Raw genomic sequence first — 21,784 nt, forward strand, 5'->3', positions numbered from 1 at the left:
TACAATCTAGGTATGAAGCTATCTTATGTGATTGATTACTTTAAAAGACAAGGATTTTTGGATGTCAACTTGTGGACAGTCCAATAGACACTAATGAGTAGTTATGTGTTAGCTTAGGCGAAGATATAGATGTTGGAAGATTTCAAAGATTGATAGGTAAGCTAATTTATCTCATTGTGACTAGGCTTCACATTTCTTTTGTTGTGAGTGTTTACCTGTCAATATATGCACAAATCTCAAATCACTCACTAGCAAACTTTGGAATAGATACTTCGTTACTTCAAGAACTCTCCTAGGCAAGGTCTCTTATAAAAATGTTATTAACATGGTAATATTTACAGTTTTTTAGGTGTTGATTGGGTTGAGTCTTTAGATGACAAGAAATCTACCTTGGGCTAGTAATGGTAATTTACTGTACTCAAATTATGGTAATTTACTGTACTCAGTTGATGGTAATATAGTGACTTGGAGAAGTAAAAAGTAAAGTATGATTGCTAGGTATAATGTAGAGGTTAAATACATAACAACAATACGTGGTGAGGACATGTTATAGGTCACCACTGTCTAAACTCGCTTTTTTTATAAATACATACCAATGAAACTTCTTTCTGACAACCAAATTGCCTTAAATATGATCTTCAATTAAAAAATAAAGCATGGTAAAATTTATCGTCATTTCATCCCAGAGAAATTATAGGTTGGTTACTTGTATGGAACATGTCTCTTCTAAAAGTCAAGTCATTATTATTTCACTAAGGGGGAAGTGTTGAAGAGTTCAAACTAAGAGAGCTCAATTTGTAATTGCTCTTATATTCCAACTTAAATTCACCGTTCTTATTTTAGCTCATCTACAGGGGTAGTCTTGTAATTTTTTATTTAGTGTTATATATAAAAGTCAAAGGGAGAGGCAACGTGCATCTTACGAGCTTACACCCTAAACTCTCTCTTTTCTCGTTCAAGCCCTTCTCTTGTCTTCTACTAGCTCATCACCTCTCTCTCTCTCTCTCTCTCTCTCTCTCTCTCCACGCTTCTAGCTTACAAAGTTCACAAAGATTGATTGATGGAACCCTAGAATCTAACACTTATCTATCCCCATTTTCCTCTTCCTCTTCTTATTCTTCTTCGTCTTCCTCTTCTTCTCTTCCCTCATCTTCCTCGTCATCTAATTATGGCTATGCTCCATTTGAAACTTTTGGGATATCCTCTCAAGTGGTACTGATGTATGCTCGAATGAAACATTAGTTATGACCAACACCATATCATTTTCTTGGACATTGAAAAACATCCGAAGAACAAGTCCAACTGATAGGCTTTTGTTTTCGCAACAATGATGCATTGTTGCTCTAGAACACCATAAACATTTTGACTAACCACCTTTCGAATGACACCCCATAGGCCACCATGTTTTAGATCATATGTGTAAAAAACTAGTTTTGTTTGCCATGCCAACGCAAAAGGGTCATCATTGCACCATATGCAAGAAGGGTTAATACTAGTCAACCAATCATCCAATTTGATGTCATGTTTTTTATGACGTACATCAAATTATTTACATTAGACCATATATCGGCCACCATCCAATAATAATATTGGTCACCATCCGATAATATCGGTCACTCTTAAATTTATGGAAAAGAGAAAAACTTCATTGACTTGATGTAATTTAAGTACATAAACCCCTATTTATACTAAAGGAAAGTAGTAGAGTCCAATTACAACTAAACTACCTTTGTCCCAATTACACCCAAAATATAGTACTCAATAAGTCCTGGTATAGTTAAATAACTCAACATAAAATAGAAGACTTACATAACTAAAACACCTTTAAACTGAAATTCTTCTATGAGACTTGCTTGCATTATAATTTTTGCTTTGTAACACTTCTTATTGTGAGAGTCATGTAAGATTATTGCATATTTGCTCTTCAACACTCCCCCTCATAACTTCAGCTTGCAATGAAAAGGATTCTTGGTTTTCAATTTTTCTTTTGCTGAAAAAAATTCTTCACAAATACAATTCTTCATTGATGCAAAAACTTTATCTTTTGTGCTCCCCCTTTCTTGAATATTTTGGTCACGTAAAAATTACCACAACATATGGAATAAAGTACCTCTGTCTTGTACTTCTTCTTGTACTTTTTCTTCTACTTCTGGCCCTCAAGCTGGGATGTAATGGCAGTGATCTCAGCTTGAAACAAATAACATAGATGTAGTAATAATCTCTTCCATCACGGTGTCCCAAGGATAAGTACGAAACTGGATACAGACTCTCCAATTATAATACAAATAAATAAACGTATAACACATTAAGCACATACTTATTAAATCAATTAGCAATATCTAACTAACCAATGAATCACATGAACCTAGCATTCCACTATACAAAATCAATTACATTAACCTAGATAATGGCTAGGGTATACCTAATTGTTTACATTCATCACTAAGCAATTTCTAATTAAATTACATTACAATTTAGGTATAACTAATGATTTACATTAATTAGTAATTTCACTGAGCTATATGCAATTAATAACATCTTCTACTAAGTTATACCTAAGTATATGACACAAATTTAGTTTTACTAGTTTATAAATCATTAATATTTACTATTATAATTTGCTAAGTTAATTTACGTAAGTTTGGTTGTTCTATTAATGACTTATTAATCATAAAAACTGTTACTTAGATATTTAAATAGCTTAATAATTCATTAATGTTTGACTACTTCATTAATTATTTGATTATACACATAATAACATTAACTAATTACTTACAACCTCATTACTAATGATTAATATTAATTATTAGTCATTCAAATTAATAAACCGATATAAATAATTATTAATTAATCATCTAATAAAACAACTTAATGTTCTTTAATCAAATAAGAACAAACATAATAAAATTATCAAAAAATGATTTACATCCCCAACTTGTATCTAAAAGAGTACCTACATATATGATCACCGCGTCTCCAATTAATGATGGACTTCATGGCATTCTCCCACCATCTCTGCAATTAATTAAGACTGTCGAATTTCTTGTCTTTAATGAGTTTTGCCGCTCGATTTTCTTCTCCTTTTTTTCTTCTTTTTCTAGAATAAAGAGACATCGGAGACAACCATAACGTTGATTTCCTTAACGAAGCCCTGTATCTCATGTTCTTTTTTAATCCAAGTCGTGTCAAGTCCCACGGCTGCTGCTCGAGAGTTTCAAAGGATATGGTTCTTGATTAAATCGCATTTAATTTTTTTTTCCAACAAATCAGCAGAAGCCCACGTGGCTGAGTTGGTATTTTACGTTGCTAGCATTTCAAAAGAATAGATGCTTCCTCCATCTGGGCTGGAACCAGAAAGCTCCACCTGAGAAGCCAGCGAAGGGAAGCTTCTGCTAGACCCACCCAGACGGAGGAATTCATAGGGCAATTCCCATGAATTTTTAATCGCCGGAGCCCCGTAATTAGGTTGAGGAAAGTCGTTTTGACAGGTTTATTATTTCTATGTCTGGTAATGCTTTGACCTTTCCGAGTCAACATAAGAAGATTAAAGAACGAAAGAAATTGTTTCTTGAACGGCCCCTTTAAGCTGTTAAAATGATTTTAGTCCCTTGAAACTGTCGTTCTCCAGATAGGTAATCATCGACTTGTGTGGCTGATCTTCTGGAGTTATCTGAACACTTCAATAAATTTTGAAATCACCCAAGGTGATGTGAATTGAACGGAGCTAACGAAGGGAAGAAAACAGCTGACAAGAACTCTCGGTGACTCGCCACTCACCATTAAACGCCCACCAAGACCGTCTACCTCCATCTTCTGTGTCCACTGCGCCACTTGCTCCATTATCAAAGCTATTTATGAAGATGCTTCTCTCGATCGAGCAGAGAGGAAACTTTGGTTAGGATACACTAGATTGAACGTGTTGCATGGCTGAACCTGTCCATCTTTATTCATATGTGCTGCAAATCAATATAATTGTTTTGTCTTCTTCTGAATAGTGAAAAGTGAGCATTAGATCCTCCTTCACTACTCTCACCCACCTCCTTGTTTTCATTCGATTTGAACAGTTCAATCTGTAAAACGGTCTCCACGGGATCTCAACTCTTTTAAAGAATCGAAAGACCGAAGCTGTGATATTTTTCTTTCTCAATTGACATTCAAAGGGTAACTACAATTTAAAATTACCATCGAGGATGCTGCCGACTCCATGAAAGACTTGAGGTGTCTTTGATTTACTTTTTTTTTAATTTCTTAAATTTCTAACAGAATTTCGGCTTACATTGAACAGGAGGTAGAGGGTTAAATCTGCAACTCCGTGGTTATTGTGTCTGGGGACGCAGAAACTATCTACACAAAGTCAAAAAGCAAGAACAATTCCCGAAAGACAAAGACACAACGGTTGGCAGCTGGAGATAAATGAAGCTAGGTCGACGGTATGGAAAGGATCAACTCTGAAAGATAAGGGTCCTCTGCGAGACTGTCCTGGCTTTCTCCCTACAATCCACATGAGGATCAAAATCACAGCATGGCATGGAAGAGAATCCCTCCTTTGGTTTCTTTTGCTGGTATATTATAAACATTTTATTATATTTTTTCCTTTTTTTAACCGAGGCTTTGTGCCCCTGCATCACCTCTCACGTCAATCATGAATTATTTTACAAGCGCTCATGGTATGAAGTTGAGTTACCTTCGTATAAAATCTCTAAGAGAAACCCACGTCTTGAAAATTTCTTCAAGGTATTCTCGGGCCAGCCAACCAGGGAAATCTACTTATTTTCCTACAAAGATGGTCTTTGCGTCCACGATAAAATAGAGGCATAAAATAGAGGATGGGACTAAAAAAATAACCTGGTTGAAAGTTGAAACCACCGAGTCTGAAGCCTCTAGCTCTTAAACGCTTTAAAAATAAGCTAACACATGAATAAAAATCTTTAATTTTGGTGAAAACTGAAGGGTCTACCATTGCATTGAGGACCGCGTTTGATCTTATTATATTAATACAAAACTTCCCGTCAGGTTATGTGCACCTGAAAGTGTTCAAAATGCCACCTCGTTTACTGAATTCCGGTCCTCATGGCCAAGCGTAAGTTGTAATATTTAGACTACTCTGGAGTGGCAGCTACGGACAGTTAGTGGACACGGATGAATATTGAAGTTTGAAGAGATTTCATCAAATTGAATTACCGTCAAGTTTGCCGTCTGTTCACCGGGGAGCCTCTGATTTCACCATTCGAGCTTCATTTTCTTTTTTTAATCTTGAAAACACGAGAAGACAAGATGTAGGAGCCCCAACCTTGAATATGACTGCATGTAAATCTTCGGCCAACTGATTCATGGAGGGATGTCCCCATGCCCATAGACGAAGGTTCCGAAAGATACTCAGACGTGAAGTAGCAAATGAATTTCTCGAGTGCATCAATGGCGTCCTTCTATCAAGTGAAAAGAAAGGAAAATCCCATGAGGACCACCTTAAATAAGGAACCCTGGAAATGGCCATAACAAGCTTCAAGTGTCGTGAGATAGAATTCACTGATAAGTTTTATGGGGTGGCTCGCTAGTCTACTAGCAAACACCCACCGATGCCCTTTAGTCTCAATTATAAAAGCTATTAATGGGTTTTTCTCCATAACCATGTTGATGGAATATGGATATTAAAAGAAGAGATTAGCAGCAACTCTTTTCTTTGTGGTCTTTGGAACTTTGGACAGTTAAAAGTGACAGATGTTTACGCTGATTTGAAGTTTGAATGAAGATGATAAATGCGCCAGACGACATTCAAACCTCTCTGGTTTTCTGGTAAATCTCAGGTCACTGAGGCCGCCAGAACTAGCGGATGATTTTTATGGTCAGATAATGCGGCGGACTTCCAAGTTGGATGTATTGACATGAAGTTCGGGACCCTTAGGTGGACTTTTCTGCAAATCGTAGCGGTTGATCTAAGCCAGCGAATAGGAAGGACTGTAACTTTCAATCACTCATTGCCATGTGGGAGGTCAATATCTATGTCCAGCGGCTAAGACCGTCTTCTGGGCTCCTCGTACGCACGCCACCTCCTGAATCTGTCCATCTTCTACGTGAATAAACCAATCGAGTTACAGAAAAATGAAGTTCTATTTTTATTTGAATGGATGAATGCAATATTATCGTCTTTAACGGTCCTAGGGATCAAGAGGTTCTTTTTTTTCTTCTTTAGGCAAATTGCTGGTTTTGGAGTTCCTAGGAGCGCTGAACTTCTAACGAAAAGAGAAAGAAGAGAACTCAGTTGCGGGTAATTCCATAGTATCAATTTCAAAGACTTTTAGCAGTTTCTAGGTGACTGAATCCGAGTTCATGCTATGAATGTCTTAATTGATCTGTAGGGTTATGTCAAATAATCAATTAGTTGTTGAGATTCTGAAGAGAGATGGGAAAAAACAAGAAGTCACCAGGTAAACTCTTTATTATAGATTCAAACAAAAGACAACAAAAGGGAAGTTCATCTAGCAAATTATAGCACACAGGAGGAAAACATTAGCGCAATATAACTGCGGATTATTTGGATGTTAAAACAACAGATCTTTTCAGCAACATTTTTTTCGTGAAAATTGAAGCAATTCACCCTGTTGTATATCAAAGGGAAACTCTCTCAAGAATGATTGAGGACGTAACTTCACATCCTTTTGTTCGTATGATCTAACTGATGAAAATATACAATAACTCAATAAGACCTGCTAATTAAGTTGCTCAGAGAGTAGGAAATGAAGCAAGTAAATGTACACGAACACAAGAGGAGTTCCTCCAAGCCTTAGAGTGCAGGGCGAGAATCTCCTTAGCCTTCTCCCTGGCCTTGAGACTGCAATTCACCTGTACAACCAGGCACAGCTTCGAAACAACTCCAACTTGTAACATCTCTTGGAGAACAGCTGGTGTCGTAGAGAACCTGGCAATGGAAGATAGGATCTTCACTGCTCTCTCAGTCGCAACGGCGGAAAACCGTAGCATTTTTTTGGACACAATGGCCAACCCGGCGGCGTGACGGAGGAACTCGGCTCTTCCCTCGGCACACCCACAAAGTTGATCCAAGACTACCAGTGTCATTTCACAACACCTCTTGTCTGATATCTCGAGAAGGAGCTCGATCAAGACCGATACGGCGCCTGATTCCGCGGCTTTGATCCGATTTCTCCCCCATGGGCAGAGCTCGATTAGAATTTGCAGCGCGGACTTGGTAGCTTGTTGGGAGATCTGATGTCTCAGAACCTGAACTACCTCCTGGAAGATCTCAGCCTTCATAGCTACCAACTTTACGGGATCGAACACCTGGAAGATAGATTTCAACAGGAATATAGCATAAGCCCTTGACTGACAGTTCCCTCTTCGTAATATGTCCGTCAAAGAGGATACAAAATCGCCATTTTGGTAGATAAGCTCGCGTAGGCCTTCATCTGTGAGCTGAACATAATATAGAATACTCAATGCCTCTTCAGCGGCTCTTACCGTCTCAAATCCATCATCAGATGCTACTACGTTCGACATGGAACTATTGTTATTTACAATGGAAGCAAGGAAACTGACAGCTCCTGCGGCTTCGATGCATCTCTTGTTCCTGTCACTGTCCAAAGCAATAGATCTCAGCTGATGGAGCGAGCTCATCAGCTTCTGGGGATTCTTAGCCTCATTGATGAGTTTAACGATCTGGGTCTTATCGACCGGCGGACGGGGAGTCGGAATCCGTTCGATACCATACGAAGCATTGACGATGCACCAAGCCTGAATCAGGCGGCGAAGCGTGTGATTGGGGATCAAATCCTCTTGCAGCGGCTGTTTCGTAACCGGACAGGTCTTATTGTTGCCAGAAAACATCCATCTCTCGATGCTCTCCCGATCATATGTGATTCCTGTACACAAGGTAACCGGATCTCTCATCATCTCCAGCGAGATAGGGCAGAGAAAGTAATGAGGAATCTCGATTTCCTCCATGGGGAAGATGTATGCGAGGCTTTGCCTTAAAAAGGATGAACGCTACGAAGAAAAAGTAGTAAGAGATCTGCGGCGAATTTGGAATTGGTAGGAGATGTAGAAGTCGTGGAAGATTGAAGAGAGTGAGGGAGGGGATTAGCTTTTATACGTGGCTGAGGAAAGCCTAGCGAAAGCGGGAGGGACAAAGGATGAAACTGCGAAAACGTGAAAATGGTCAAAGGTCGACCTCTTAATAATTGAATAATCGAGAGAAGAGAAGAAATTCTCAAACATGCCAGCTTTGTTTAAGTCCCGGGATGGCAGGGTTCATTTCGGCGACTGCCGGTGGCTCCTCTGACCACCTTCCCTACTTGCTAGAATAGAAACTGAAACCGGGTCCATCTTTAAAAATAAAAATAAAACAAAAAAAAAGCAAGAAAAAGAGGCATAAATGCAGGTTAGGGGAGAATTTGGTGGAACCCGGGAGGTTAGGCCCACTGACCCGTGTTTTATTTTAATTACTTTTTTTTCTTTCACGTTCGGTTTGGTTTAATAGATCCAGTTGACTTGGCTAACACTTCATCCGCACCATTTTGACCTTTTCCAGATGTCAAACGGTCTCAAACGTGCTCACGGGAGGACTAAGTTGAGTGCGATCATATTCTGTTTTCTTATTTACTATATCCAAAATTAATTTAATTAAGAAAAAACTAGGAAAATGATTAATTATGATTTTATTATTTTCATTTTGGAAATAGAAAGCTTTATAAGCTATTAACAATTCATAATAAATTACGTATTTAATATAAATTAATGCCACTAATGCAAAAGCAGAAATTTGGCAAAAGAGGAGAGGATATGGTTGACCTGACGCCTCCTCTGTACAAGCCCTTTTTCGCCACGAATGGCACAAGCAGACGGGCTAAGTCATCGGACAATAACACCGCACTCTCAAGTAGAGAATATAGAGACATAAAGCGACGTTTTAAAAGGGGTTTTTGGGTTAGAGAGGAAAAGGGGAGGAGACGACTCGAGAGAACAAGTTGAATGTGTGGTTACTAATAATCGCACGTGGTTATTCATTTTTCTGACGAAGGTGGAAGACGTTCCACATATGTGAATTGACTTGAGCACTTCAGTTTGCGTATTTGAATTTGCTTTGGGGTCGGTCATTGTGCATGGCACCTCTTTGATAGATAGTCCTTGTCTTAAGAGAACATATATTTAGAGAGGGAAATTGCTTAATTAGAGTGTTTGTGCCGCCGTTAATTATAGGATGGGGGACGGCGTAGGATCCCTACCTTGTCCCATTCAAAGAGGAGGTGGGTCATGGTCTCTCCCCCCCCCCCCCCCCCCCCCTGCTTTGTCCAAATTGAGGATGATTTGATCACCTAACCACCCACGTTCTCCTTCTCTTTTCACACTCACAAGGGAGAAGCCCCCACCCTTAATGCCACCCCTCCCTCCTCTGATTGGCCAAAGAGAGAGGGATCCCCACCCCTATGGGAGAAAATATAGAGGGCAAGGGAAGGGAGACTCCACCACCATCCCCATATGTATTTTTTTTTTTTTATAACATCATATTGGTTCAATGGGCTGTCAAATCTAACTTAACCGGACCCAGTCATTTATTAGTCTGATTTTTATAATATTAAGAAAACCTTAAAAAACTAATATTTTTTTTTTTCTAGGAAGAATCGAAGACACCCTAAACTTCATCTAGGATTAAGAAAAGCCAAGGGAAAACAATATCATCTTGAAAAAACAAAGGAAATCTAAATTTTCATAAATGTTTTGAAAAGCCCTGGAATTAGGAAGGCTATCTAAATAAGTCAACAATTCTTTATCTAATGGGAATTTTACTAAATTACTTATTTTTTTAAACAAATATTATATAAAATAACCAACTTTCAAACTTAATACAAAAAATACAAACTTTAAACAATCAACTGCATATGTGTACAGTCCAACATGATACATCATCTTTGACCATATATGTGGGGCCACATCGTTATGTCACATCAACGCCCAAACATCATCACATCACCACATCATCAGATAAAAAATACGGCATCTCATCATGCCACATCATCAATATTAACGCAAATTTATATTTTTATTAATATTAAATCGAAGGTAATGAAATGTATAAGATTTTTAAAACCATAAATTAATACTTTTTTAATTAAAAAAAACTTAAATAAATAAAGAAAGAAAAATGGGAGAAAAAAGGTATGTTGGTGGCACCATGATGACATGGCTTGATAATATGTTGTATACTATCTCATGACATAGCATTTGTGATGACATGACGTTAATTCTTTCAGTTGCTGTTGTGGAGTGATGTATGGCATCACATAAACGATCAAAGTTGACATGTCATCTTGGATAGCACATATGTGCTATTGACGGGTCAAAGTTAGGTATTTTTTTAATTAAGTTTGAAAGTTGGTTATTTTTACTATTTTTTTAAAATAGGTAATTTAGTAAAATTCTCTTATCTAATTTGTTGAAAAAAGTAAGCGATAGGCCTAACTCAAATATAAAAAATAACCAACTAAAAAATAATATAAAAATAAACAACTTTGACCCAAATGTGTATAATCCAGCATGATACATCTAACTTTGATCGTATATGTGGTACCACATCGTTACACCACATCAATACCGAGAGGAGTTAATGCCATGTCAATTAATACATCATCAAATAAAAATATGACATATCATCATGCCACATCGTCAATGTGTCACGTCACCATACATTTTTTCTCCCAAAATTTTCATTATTTATTTAAGTAATTTTATAATTTTTTTGCCAAAGCCGACGTGTATAATTTATAGGAAAAGGTAGGGAAGGGGAGGTTTTACTTTGCCTCTGCAATGGCAGAGTCAAAAAGAGAAGTAATTCTATATATAGAAGAGAGAAGGCAAAATAAAGCAGTAGCGTAACTCAGATAACAGCCTCTCCGTCCATCCATCCTTGGAAAAGGAGCAAGACAAAAAGACTTCTATCCAACGCTTCGTCTGCCCAGACATTTTGAGACGAGTAATTAATAAGTATTTCCCGATTGAAAACGGAAGAGAGTTCTCATCTATAGCTGCATTTCTCTTCTGCTAGGATGGACAAAAGGTTTCTTACAAGTCTTACCGTCGCGACGAAAGTTACCTTCCTCCATGGCCAAATTTGACTCAATCATGGGGTTGCAGAACTTGAAACTTCCGAAGTGGGAGTTTTTTCTTTTGCCTGATGAACCTACCTTCAACGATGGCTTCTGGTGGAGAGACAGTGATCAAGTGATTCGAGAGTGTCAATCAACCAAGACATCAAACTGTGTCGACTCTTTGTCGGCATAAATGCAGTTTCCAGATGCTCCAAACCAGAACTCAAAAGACGCAAATGTTTGAGTCGCTACATCTTCATTTTCTCACCATCCGTAGAGCTCTACGGATCATGCAGGCTAACTTCCCTGTAACAAAATTTCTTGAAACATCTATTGTTGTCTCCAATTGGCAATATTATGAAATATGTTTTAAAATTAGCTGTTTGTGGAACATTTTCCAGCATATGATGACCTTTGATGAGATTAACTGAAGCTTATTCAAATATTTTAAATGACATAGGATATGCAGATTTTGATTGGGTTTATTTAAATTTTATGACTCACTAAAAATTTAGACTCAATTTGAACCATCCACTACACAAAAGTTTTTATAGTGGTTCACAATTACTATGTCAGATTGTTACTCCACTCCCAATAGCTCTTTATCTGCAATTAAAATATCCACTAAGGTTTGCCAAATGACATTTACAACATATTACCACAAATGTTCAAATTACAACACTTGCCCAAATACCTTGGGACTTATGACCAACAACTTTAGGTTCACCTACTTGGACTTACAAGAAAATTCTATAAATTTTGCAAGGCAGATTTACAATACAATTTAATTACACCTAATACCTAGGTTAAACTACAAGATGTCATTAGCACTTTATATTGGTTACAAAGTGTAATTTAAATGCCCAACATAAAACTTTGTAAGTAAATAAAAATATGAAACATAAATACTTAGCTTTTTGAGGAAAAACTTTGAAATATACTCTTCCTTGGATTTTGAAAATCAAAGGCTTGAGAGGCACTGAGACTGACAAGAGAGCTTTTAAAATTTGTGCAAACAACTCCTTGTTTAGGCTCGAGAAGACTTTGGAATATATAACATAAAATGTCAATTCAAGTCATTTTTGCTTCCAACGACTTTCAAAGGACAAATCATTTCCTTGACTCCAATCCTTTGTCTTCTATTTCCATAGGGGTTGATCTAGTATTTTGGGGTGAAATCCTTTGTATTTCTTCTCTTTAGCGGGGGTCATATCCTTCTTATGTGATTACTCCTATACGTTGGTTTTTCCTACAAGGATCAAATCCTTTTTAATTCCAAAACTTACTATAAATAGGTTTGAGTCCTTGCTTCATTCTTCTTCCTCAATGGGTTCGACTCCATCCTTATGGGCTCGATTCCTTTCATAATTGTAGCATAGGATTTGACTTGATTCTTTGAAGAAGGGCCCAACTCTTGTATACTCTGTCAGTGCTAGGTGGTTCTGGTCAACCTGGGTTAGGTTCCGTCCACCCCTGGTCCACCTGGGTTAGGTACTTGGCTTTCCGCACTTAACAGATCGGTCTCTTGGGTTGTATTGGCTAGACGTTTGACATATTCAACTCCATGTGCATATACTCAACTCCTTTTTTTTTCTTCCATTACTTGTCTTCAACGATTTTTTGCATTCTTCTTTTGCCTTTTGCCTATAAGTCGATTCCTTTTTCAAATTGTCTTATAGAAGTCTTCTATTCTCTACAAAAAATCGCATAAAAGTAAATGGTTAGATTTCTATATTTGTTAACATCAAAATTTGGGCACTTAGAGGAATTTTGAGTCTCAACTTCATCATATTTGTTGGTTTTTTGTTCTTTTTTGCATATTAGTTTATGATCCAATTAGTAGGTATTATAAATTATAACGGGTGACTAGGTGGATTAATAAGCTTTATGTAGAGTTACTCTCTCTCTCTCTCTCTCTCTCTCTCTCTCTCTCTCTCTTTCTCTTTCCGAATCAATCATAAAGGCACTTTCTTGTGTCAAGATGTGACTTATTAATTGATCAGTATGTTACCATTTGTCCTAAGAAGTTAAGTTGATCGATCATAACCAAAGGATGATCAATTAATCAGAATCCCCTCTAGCTATGCAATGTAAGTATGATAGATCAATGAACTTCCTATGATTGATTATGCTTTATGTCCCTGACAGGCACAATTTTGTTTGATCAATCAATCGGGTGGGATGATCAATCATTTCAGGTAATTTTTGCTCGCCTGGATAACATTGATCAATCGGTCCAAGTGGGATGATCGATCATATTTTATAACATGATATGGTCATGTTCTGGATGATCGATCAATCGATTATATTTGATCGATCAAGCTTTATAGTCTTGGCCAGCACACGTCTGGATGATCGATCATTGGTAGTGGTTGATCGATCATTCCAGTGTCTGCTCAACTAAGTTTTCTCTAAAAGCATGAGAATGATTTTGTCTCAATGCTCTAACATGTTTTAAGGGATGTTTAAGATGTTCCTAAACATGTTTATATGCAATGTATGATCTAAAGCTTCATATTGACTATTGTACTTAAGGAAGGGAATTAAAAATTCTCTCTTAGATTTGTGATTGAGTTTGGACATATGATTCTTATACTTAAATTCTAGCATTCTTGTTGTCTTCTTCCTTGTGGGTGCTTCTTTAAGAGACTTTCCTTCAATGTTGTTTGAGGTCTAGAGTAGACTTGATCGTTTTGAAGTTTTAGACCTTGAGATGTTTGACTCCTGAAGGTAAAGTATCTGAAATATTTAGTTTTACAAATTGTCAAATCTATTAAGTTTTGTTATCATCAAAAGTAATAAAGGAGTCAACCTATGGTTAACAGAAGATTGATCGAGCAAATTTGGAAATTTACTTGTTAAGGGTTAGTAATTGTTCTTATGAATCACAAAATTTGAAGGAGCAAAATACAAATGTTACACCAACGAATTTATAAGTTTAGTTGTGGAATGTTTTTCCATCATTTACTATTTATGCTAAACAGTGAACACAAATAAGTTCTACAAAGCAAGGGTACAACCAATCTGAACCAACAACACTATGAAGAGTTTGTTGATTGGTTTAAACATAAGTTTACTTGTGTCTATTAAGTATAAATGGGCCGAAATATAAGGTTTGTTATATGTTAATAATCATAATATCATCTAATCTATTACAAGTGAAAACCTTACTAGCTTGTGGATAATGTACATTAAGCAGTGGGTCCACTAACAAGCAACAACTATTTGAATTGTTTTATTGAAAGAATGGACATCCATATTGAGCAACTTAAGGTAAATCTTAGGACTCAAAATAGTGGCATCGTTGTAAATGAGTATTTTGAAGATAATTACCTTGACTATTATGGGGTTTAATTGATATAAGTGAACTACAATACTTGGGCAATAATTATGTTTATGTATACTCAATTACAAATGGTTTGATGTAAGCGATAGTAGACAAGGTTGCAAGATTGATGAATGATTTACTAGTGTCATAACTTATGAACATGGCATAATAACAATCCATTCACATTGGCATTTCAAGGAGAACAAGTTATTTACATAGAGGACTCTCAAAACAGTGGCTCATTATGAGAAATGTGTTGATGTCATTTATGCAATAGTTAACCATAGTTGATAAAACAAATGGCTAGTAATGATAATCTCCATGTTGTCCAAATGGACAATGGTGTTGGACCATTGACTATGTGAGATGTTCTTCCCAAAAGTACAATCGTGCCAATTCAAATGGTAGATAACGACTACAACGAAGATGAGGTAGAGATAGAAGATGAGGCAAAGGTAGAAGATGAGTATAAGGAAGAAGAAAAATAAGATGTGGAAGGAGATGATGAAGAAAATCAATTAGATGATGATAAATCCGAATATTTTTCTATAGTTAATATTTGTTAAAATATTAATTTCAAATCATTTAGTGTTATTATATTTTATTAGTAGCATTATAGATGTTATAAAAAGATTGTTTAGGCCATCTTATATCATGCCTCCCCGTCCAACTATGCTACCACCCGCACGTCTTGTATCATCCATGGATGATCCCTTAATAGATCCACTATTGAAAGTGCATGATGATGGGCTACTTGGAGAGGATGATCGTGTTCGAGAGACCCAAGGTATTTAAGTCAACAAAAGTGTAAATTACATTTTAGTTGTATTTTATGTATTTACTTTGTATATAACTTTTGTATATAGATGTCGCTCCATCTACACCCTTGCTCAAGCAGCCTATCGAATAGCTCGAGAGTAGACAAGGTTATTAGAGAGCTAGATAGGAGGATTCCTATGGAGTTCAGAATTCATAGAAAAAGGCATCAACGAGTTAAAGTCTATTCATTACCGGGTAGGCCATGTCCTCAAGAATTATATGAACCTAAGGATGGATAATTTCAAGGCCTATACTAACGAGGAGTTATTATATAGGTACTCCTAAATTGTGGTAACTATTTAAAACTTGACAATTAGAATTTTATTTTACACTTACATCTTTTATTAAGTTTGATCAAGTTTTCATTATGTGTTATTAATTTTTTCAAGGAAAATTGTGTCAATATTTAGAATAATCCGGAGGCATGTGTCATTATTAACTGATATGGGAAACTGTATTTCGATAGCATTGGACTAGCATGCACACTTAGTACAAGGAACACAAGGGTCACCTTGTAGCATTATTGACGCCTTATAGAGGGCTTGCCCTTGAGGATTGGCAAAAATTGTGTTAAAATGTCTTTTAGGGGCAGAGATTTAAGTAATTGAAAATGTCAATTTTGTTTATAAAATTTTTAATTATTTTTTTTACTAATGTTTAATTATAAATCACTGATATATTCCCGATAAAATATAAAAAAATGTTACAAAGTAAATAGTCTGACATATTACAAGAAGAAAGTCATTCATGTGCATTTGGGAGGAGATGGCATGTATTCAAACTGAAGTATGTTTTTAATTAATTATTGATGTAGCACATTCGTATTTGTATTTTTAATTTTATAGGGTGAAAGTTGCTTTGAGTTTGAGCAATGTCGGCTCAAAGTTTGCAAGGTGTGAATTCCGCAATTGTGGCTTTTGCGGGATTACTCATCACTCGTAGTATGTGTGGGCTAATGGATCTGAAAAATAATACGTATTTTTTAAATTATAACGTTTAGATTCATTTATTTATATGTTTTCTTTTAGGAAAGAATAATATTAAAAATTTTATGTTATATTTAACAAGATGACTTGCAACAAATGGTGTGAGAGGTAAAAGAAGTTGGCAAGCCAATTGACAAGTGTGCCATAGGGCATGCTATGAGGGTCGACAATTCATTTTTTATGCAAACCTTTTTTCAACAATTCATTTTTCCGTTGGAAAAGGTTCAAGTCAATACTGATGAATCATTGGTAGAATATTTGAATTTTCTATTTTCTTCCAATGAAATTGATTTTTGCTGGTACAATTATCAAATTGTAGCAATGGTTTTTAAATTTGTTAGCGAAAGTTGTAGTAGCAAAAACATGCCAACAAATTCTTCCAGTGAATTTTTCTCTGGAAGAGGATCCGCCAACAAAAAAAAACTCAATCAAAAGGTTACTTTCTTGTAGTACCTCAACTTACTTCAATAAATACAAAAACTCCAATCATTACAATTTTTATAACAAAAAATCCCTAGCTCATTTTTCTCACCTCCAACACTTAAATAACAATGTCAAGTTCTTATTTAACTATAATTTATGCTTATACCTATTTTCATATGAAAGTTTTCCTCATTTTATAATAATTTTAATACACGTAATTACATACTAATTAACATACAATTATACCAATAACACAAAAGTTAATAAAAAATAGAAGGAACTAGGTGAAGGATATATTCATTATTATTATTGATGAGTGTGATCATATGGTAAAATCGATTAATATAATTTGCATATAATTAACTTCTATAATTGTATTATTAGCTATTTGAATAAGGTCATTTTTAGTTTTTTAGGAAAAATTAAACCATCGTCATAAAAATAATAATTTATATTTATTTTTTATAAAATAATTAATATATTTATTCAATATATTTATTTTATAATTATTGTATTAAATTAGTGATTTAATAGTCATAATTAAAATATTTGTTAAATTATTTTGGTTTAATTATCCCATTGTTATATTTAATTAAACCAATGGTTTTAAATTTTGTGACAATATATTATTAATTAATAATACATAAAAATATATATTATATTATTGATAAAATAATATATATATTTATTTATTATATTCACTTTTTTTATTACTGTATTAAATTGGTGGTTTTTAATATTAAAATATATCTTATGTTATTAAAAATTAATTCATTTATTAATATATTCACTTATATTATTTTTTACTTTTATTTATTTATTTTTAATAATTTATTCTTGTCACATGCACTTATTGTATTAATTTGTAATAAACTATAATAATTAAGTAATATAATATAGTTTTTAATTAATTAGGATATTAATATATTTTAATACTATACGTTAAATCACTTATAAGTATAGTAACCAAGTTTATTTTGAGTTAATTATCTGCTTAGGTATATGTTCTATTTAAGTATATTATAAAAAAATATTCATTTTCTTGTTTATATCATACTTTTTATTGGGGGCACTAACACTGAAATTTGTTTTTCTGTGTACAACTCATCTATACTAACACCAAAGGATTAGTTAAAATTAAATCAATTAATTTAAGATAAATTAAATTATTCACTTTATTTCAAATTCATTGGACTAACCCCCCTAAATGTATAAAAACAGTATTCTTTATGTCGTCCGTTGCTTCACCGTTCCCGTGGCGTTTGTTTATGAAAATAAATGCTCGTCGTCCTCGTGCCACTCAAACGGAACAAACTCTGAATCGAATGAGCAGTTACGAAGTACAGATCCAGACAAAGTTGGCCCCACAAGTGGTCCTCGTCGTACGGAACGCGTCGTGGGGTTGGGCTCCAACGCGTGAAACACGATGCACAGCCAAGAACTGCTACTGACGGCAACGGCTTCCGATATGCTCAATTGTCAGCTGGAGGCTCCCTGGATGTCTGCTCATATCTATACTAAAGACAAGTTTGCCGTACTTCCGATTTCGATCGCCATTCCCTGCACGGAAAATTCTTAAATTTCGGTGCAATTAGTTCCTCCGTTTCTGTAAATACCTGACACTGGCCAGCAACCTCATCGGACACGACGATACACCAAGAAACTTGTGTATAAACACGAAAGATACAGCAGCCGCCGCTTACCTCGTGGACACTGGACCCCTGACCTCCATAGGCTATATATACACCAACTTCCCGTGTGTAACATTTCACTCGGTAACTATTTCGTTCCAAGACTTTGTGCCAATCAGCCGTTGCCATGTTTTTTTGGAGTAGACCCCGAAATTAATAGCTAATTTCATTGGATTTAATTGTAATAGTTTAATACGTCTTTGATAATCTCTCCTGACTCCACTCCTCCATTGTTGGGGAGAGGGGGAGGTGATTTGGGCGTCTCGGATCATGGGCTCAAATATATTTTCTTGGATCACGTGATGCGCTGAAATTCATGTTTGGTTGCGTTGACTCTTTTGGGACGGGGTGGGAGGGGGGATCTTCCCGAATCCCTAGTCACCCTTTCAATCGTGCCACGTATTGCTCATAATTAAGTAAATCCACCTCATGTAGGCTTGTCTAGCAATCCTGACCGTTGCATCCATCCATACAGGATTTGGTGATTGGTCCAAGTAAACAGGACCCACGAGTAAATCATAGCAGCAGAATATGACACCTTCTCTCTTTTAGGTAGAAAAAGGGCTTTATATTCGATAACGATGTGTTTAATGGGCTTCGAACAGATTGGAGAAGATAGCGACGTGGCAGTTGCGTCAAAGGACCATGGAAGCGGGCAGGATGTTCTGTCCGGCCCGACCGATTGTCCCCGCCCTGCGAGTAGAGCTAAGACTCACATGTAGATTGCAAACTTGGGTGGTCCCGCGATGTCACGGCAATATCATCGCCGAGATCCCAGTTATTTCTTAGGCTGAACGAACATCAGTCGGCGGGGGGCAAGCCGGATGCGGTGCCTGAACGCGGAGCAAAAGCCAGCCCACGTGAGGGGACGCGGAACCACCTAAATGAACCGATCTGAAAACCACACGAAACTGAGATCTTCCCGAAATGGACTGATTACGATGCTTAACACCCCCTTTAACACATCCTCATAAAGACTGCTTCCCCCTCTGTCCCTCTCCACTCTCCCGTCGCCATCGCCATTGCATCTGCCGTTTTCTGCCCACAACCTCCCCCCCCCCCCCATTTGGGCCCACTTTTTAGATGTCTGCGTGGGTCCTAAGCTTCCTTCAGGTGGGTCCGCTTGATAGGAAACGGCCAGAACCCTGACTACATTTGACAGCTCAAGTACTATACTTAGTTTACAGACTTAAAGAGATCGTGGGCGGATATTTGCAGCAATCAGATTGGAAAGATCTGGGGTCGTGAAATATAGGACCACACCAGTTTTATTGGTCTAATCGCAAAGGCCCCGTTATAGGCAACCGAAGATGGATAGGATTGGTAAAATAGAAATGCGGCATTATTGAAATCGAACTTCTACTGAAATTTTGTATCAGCGAGGATGCGTTACATTACAGAATAGTATAGAGGCATCCCTGTTTCACCTTCAGTGGATTGTTCTTTATATTTATATATATAACTTTAACAAGTAACATGGACAATTGGACATGAAACAACAAAAAGAAGAATGAGAAAGAAGTTTTTAGAAACCTGTAAATCGTAGCTTTCTAAGGCCTGGTGAATCCATCATAACTCGATAAATCGAACGAACTCCAGTTACCACCGAGAAAATTTGGTTGGACAGCAAGATGTTCTTCGATTATCGACTCGAAACATTGTGGCTGAGGAGCGAAATTTGGCTCCATTAAACAGCTCGACCAAAGACCATCCTGAACCTGGAAGGTTTCTGACGGTGCGACCGGTTGAAGGGCACCGTAGTTTATCGGATGTAAGCTCGTAGGTTGGTTGACCCTCTCCTGTTGGGCAGGAATGGGGTCTAATTCGGTAGGGAATTGGGGATCATGGTGGCCAAACTGGGCGTCAGGGAGGCCGTCGAAAGAGCATTCCATGATGGACTGATCGCTGGAGAATTGGACAGGTGACTGGTGACCAGGGTCGGACCCGTTGGACGACAACTCGAACGAGACAGCGGCGTTGAATTCGTTTTGCAATTCCGGGACGGTTTGGACCCCCGCGGGATCGTAATCCGGTTGCTGGTTCAGAAACTTGGCGTAAACGACGGCTAAATCGATTGTCGAGGCGTCAGTGGAGGAGCCCCCCATATCGCTGCTCGACTGAGAGAAGCTCCCCATCGACTCACTATCAACGACGCCGCACTGGCCTTCACCCCCGCCGCCGCCATTCATTGCAGGACCGTAACTCGCGGTGCCGCCAGCGACCCCGGAGCGGTTATCAGAGGACAACCGGACGGACTTCCCGCGGCGATTCTTGCGACACCCGCCGCCGACGGGAACGTTCCGCAGCGACCCGCCTCTGGTCCAATAGCGCCTGCAACCCTTGCAGAAGTACCTCGGCTGCGTGAGACTGTAATTGTTGTAGTAACAGAATTTGGTATTGGAAGAGTCGCAACGTGGACAGTTGGGCGCCAGCTCCACCGTGGTTTTCCACTTCCTATCCATGATCAACGGCCTGGGAGGGCACGGCAGCAGCTTCTCCCGAGACTGCAGCATTTTTAGCCGATACCCGGAGCAGAAATTCTGATCCAAGGAGCGGAAGAGAGTGTGGAGAAGGGAAGGGAGAGAATGGAGAAGAAGAGAGGAGGTTATTGGAGAGAAAACGAAGGGAATGAATGTTATGTATGGTACTGTTGAATCGTCGGAGGAGGGCGCATGTGCGTGGATGCATGAGGCGCATGTGTGAGTTGGACACGAGAAGACGCCTTGGCCGGTTTGGGAACCGTTAAGGAGAAGGGAACTCGAGTTGGTAGCGCTCCGTGCCCAGATCCATCGTGTCCATGTTTCAAAAGACGTGTCACAACGCTACTGGCCATGACAATCTTCTTCCCTCAAATTTCGCTTCCTGCAGGGTCTTTAAAACGAAATAATAATATGAAAATTAGGAGAATGTAGTGGGACCCAGATGAGGAAGGAAAAGGAAAACGAGAAAGGGCCACCTTGATCTTATCCATTCATCTCAGGAGATGATCGACGGAGGCGCATAAATGTTTTCGGTGGGAAAGGAAGCTCACTTAACAATGTTTTGACCGGTGGTTATGGAAGAAAAATTGAATTGCTCTCCACGTTTGAAACTATCAATCGGGTTGAAGAGATTTAAGATGTCATAAAAGCAGACCGAGATAATTTATGGTGCACTTTGACTGCACGCTTGGATTAAAGGAAGCCTAGGTTGGCAAAATCAAGGGACGGATAAGTGGATTAATAGATTGCATGTGGGGGGGGGGGGGGGGGGGGGGGGGGGTTCATTCCGCAAGGTGTCCTCTCATTCTGTCCTTTTAACAACTTGTATCGTCACAAGACGGTATACAGAGAGCCACGAAACCCACGACCTTTTGACAACTATTTTATGTGTATTATTTTTATTAAAATTTTCTACTTCTAACCTAATATAATTATTACCCGTAGGTCTTCAATATGTAAC

At 37.6% G+C, this 21,784-nt stretch overlaps 2 protein-coding genes across 2 annotated transcripts; both read right to left on the reverse strand.

Moving 5' to 3' along the window:
* Positions 1-6,668: 6,668 nt before the first annotated feature.
* Positions 6,669-8,051, reverse strand: LOC137957364 (E3 ubiquitin-protein ligase PUB23-like). Its single transcript, XM_068805130.1, has one exon. It carries the CDS (start codon positions 7,954-7,956, stop codon positions 6,721-6,723), a length of 1,236 nt encoding a protein of 411 aa, XP_068661231.1. The 5' UTR covers positions 7,957-8,051; the 3' UTR covers positions 6,669-6,720.
* An 11,634-nt stretch (positions 8,052-19,685) lies between these two features.
* Positions 19,686-20,904, reverse strand: LOC137957199 (dof zinc finger protein DOF3.5-like). The gene has a single exon (XM_068804938.1). The coding sequence runs from the start codon at positions 20,854-20,856 to the stop codon at positions 19,894-19,896; it is 963 nt and encodes a 320-aa protein (XP_068661039.1). The 5' UTR covers positions 20,857-20,904; the 3' UTR covers positions 19,686-19,893.
* Between the last annotated feature and the right edge of the window lie 880 nt (positions 20,905-21,784).

Source organism: Aristolochia californica, unplaced genomic scaffold (assembly GCF_029961685.1).
Source record: "Aristolochia californica isolate CCGP_79_NKW_82.1479 unplaced genomic scaffold, dmAriCali1.0.hap1 SCAF_2, whole genome shotgun sequence".
NCBI lineage: Eukaryota > Viridiplantae > Streptophyta > Magnoliopsida > Piperales > Aristolochiaceae > Aristolochia > Aristolochia californica.

Excerpts from the sequence above, each read along its gene's own strand:
- LOC137957199 (XM_068804938.1), bottom strand. The coding sequence starts at position 20,856 with ATGCTGCAGTCTCGGGAGAAGCTGCTGCCGTGCCCTCCCAGGCCGTTG.
- LOC137957364 (XM_068805130.1), bottom strand. The coding sequence starts at position 7,956 with ATGGAGGAAATCGAGATTCCTCATTACTTTCTCTGCCCTATCTCGCTG.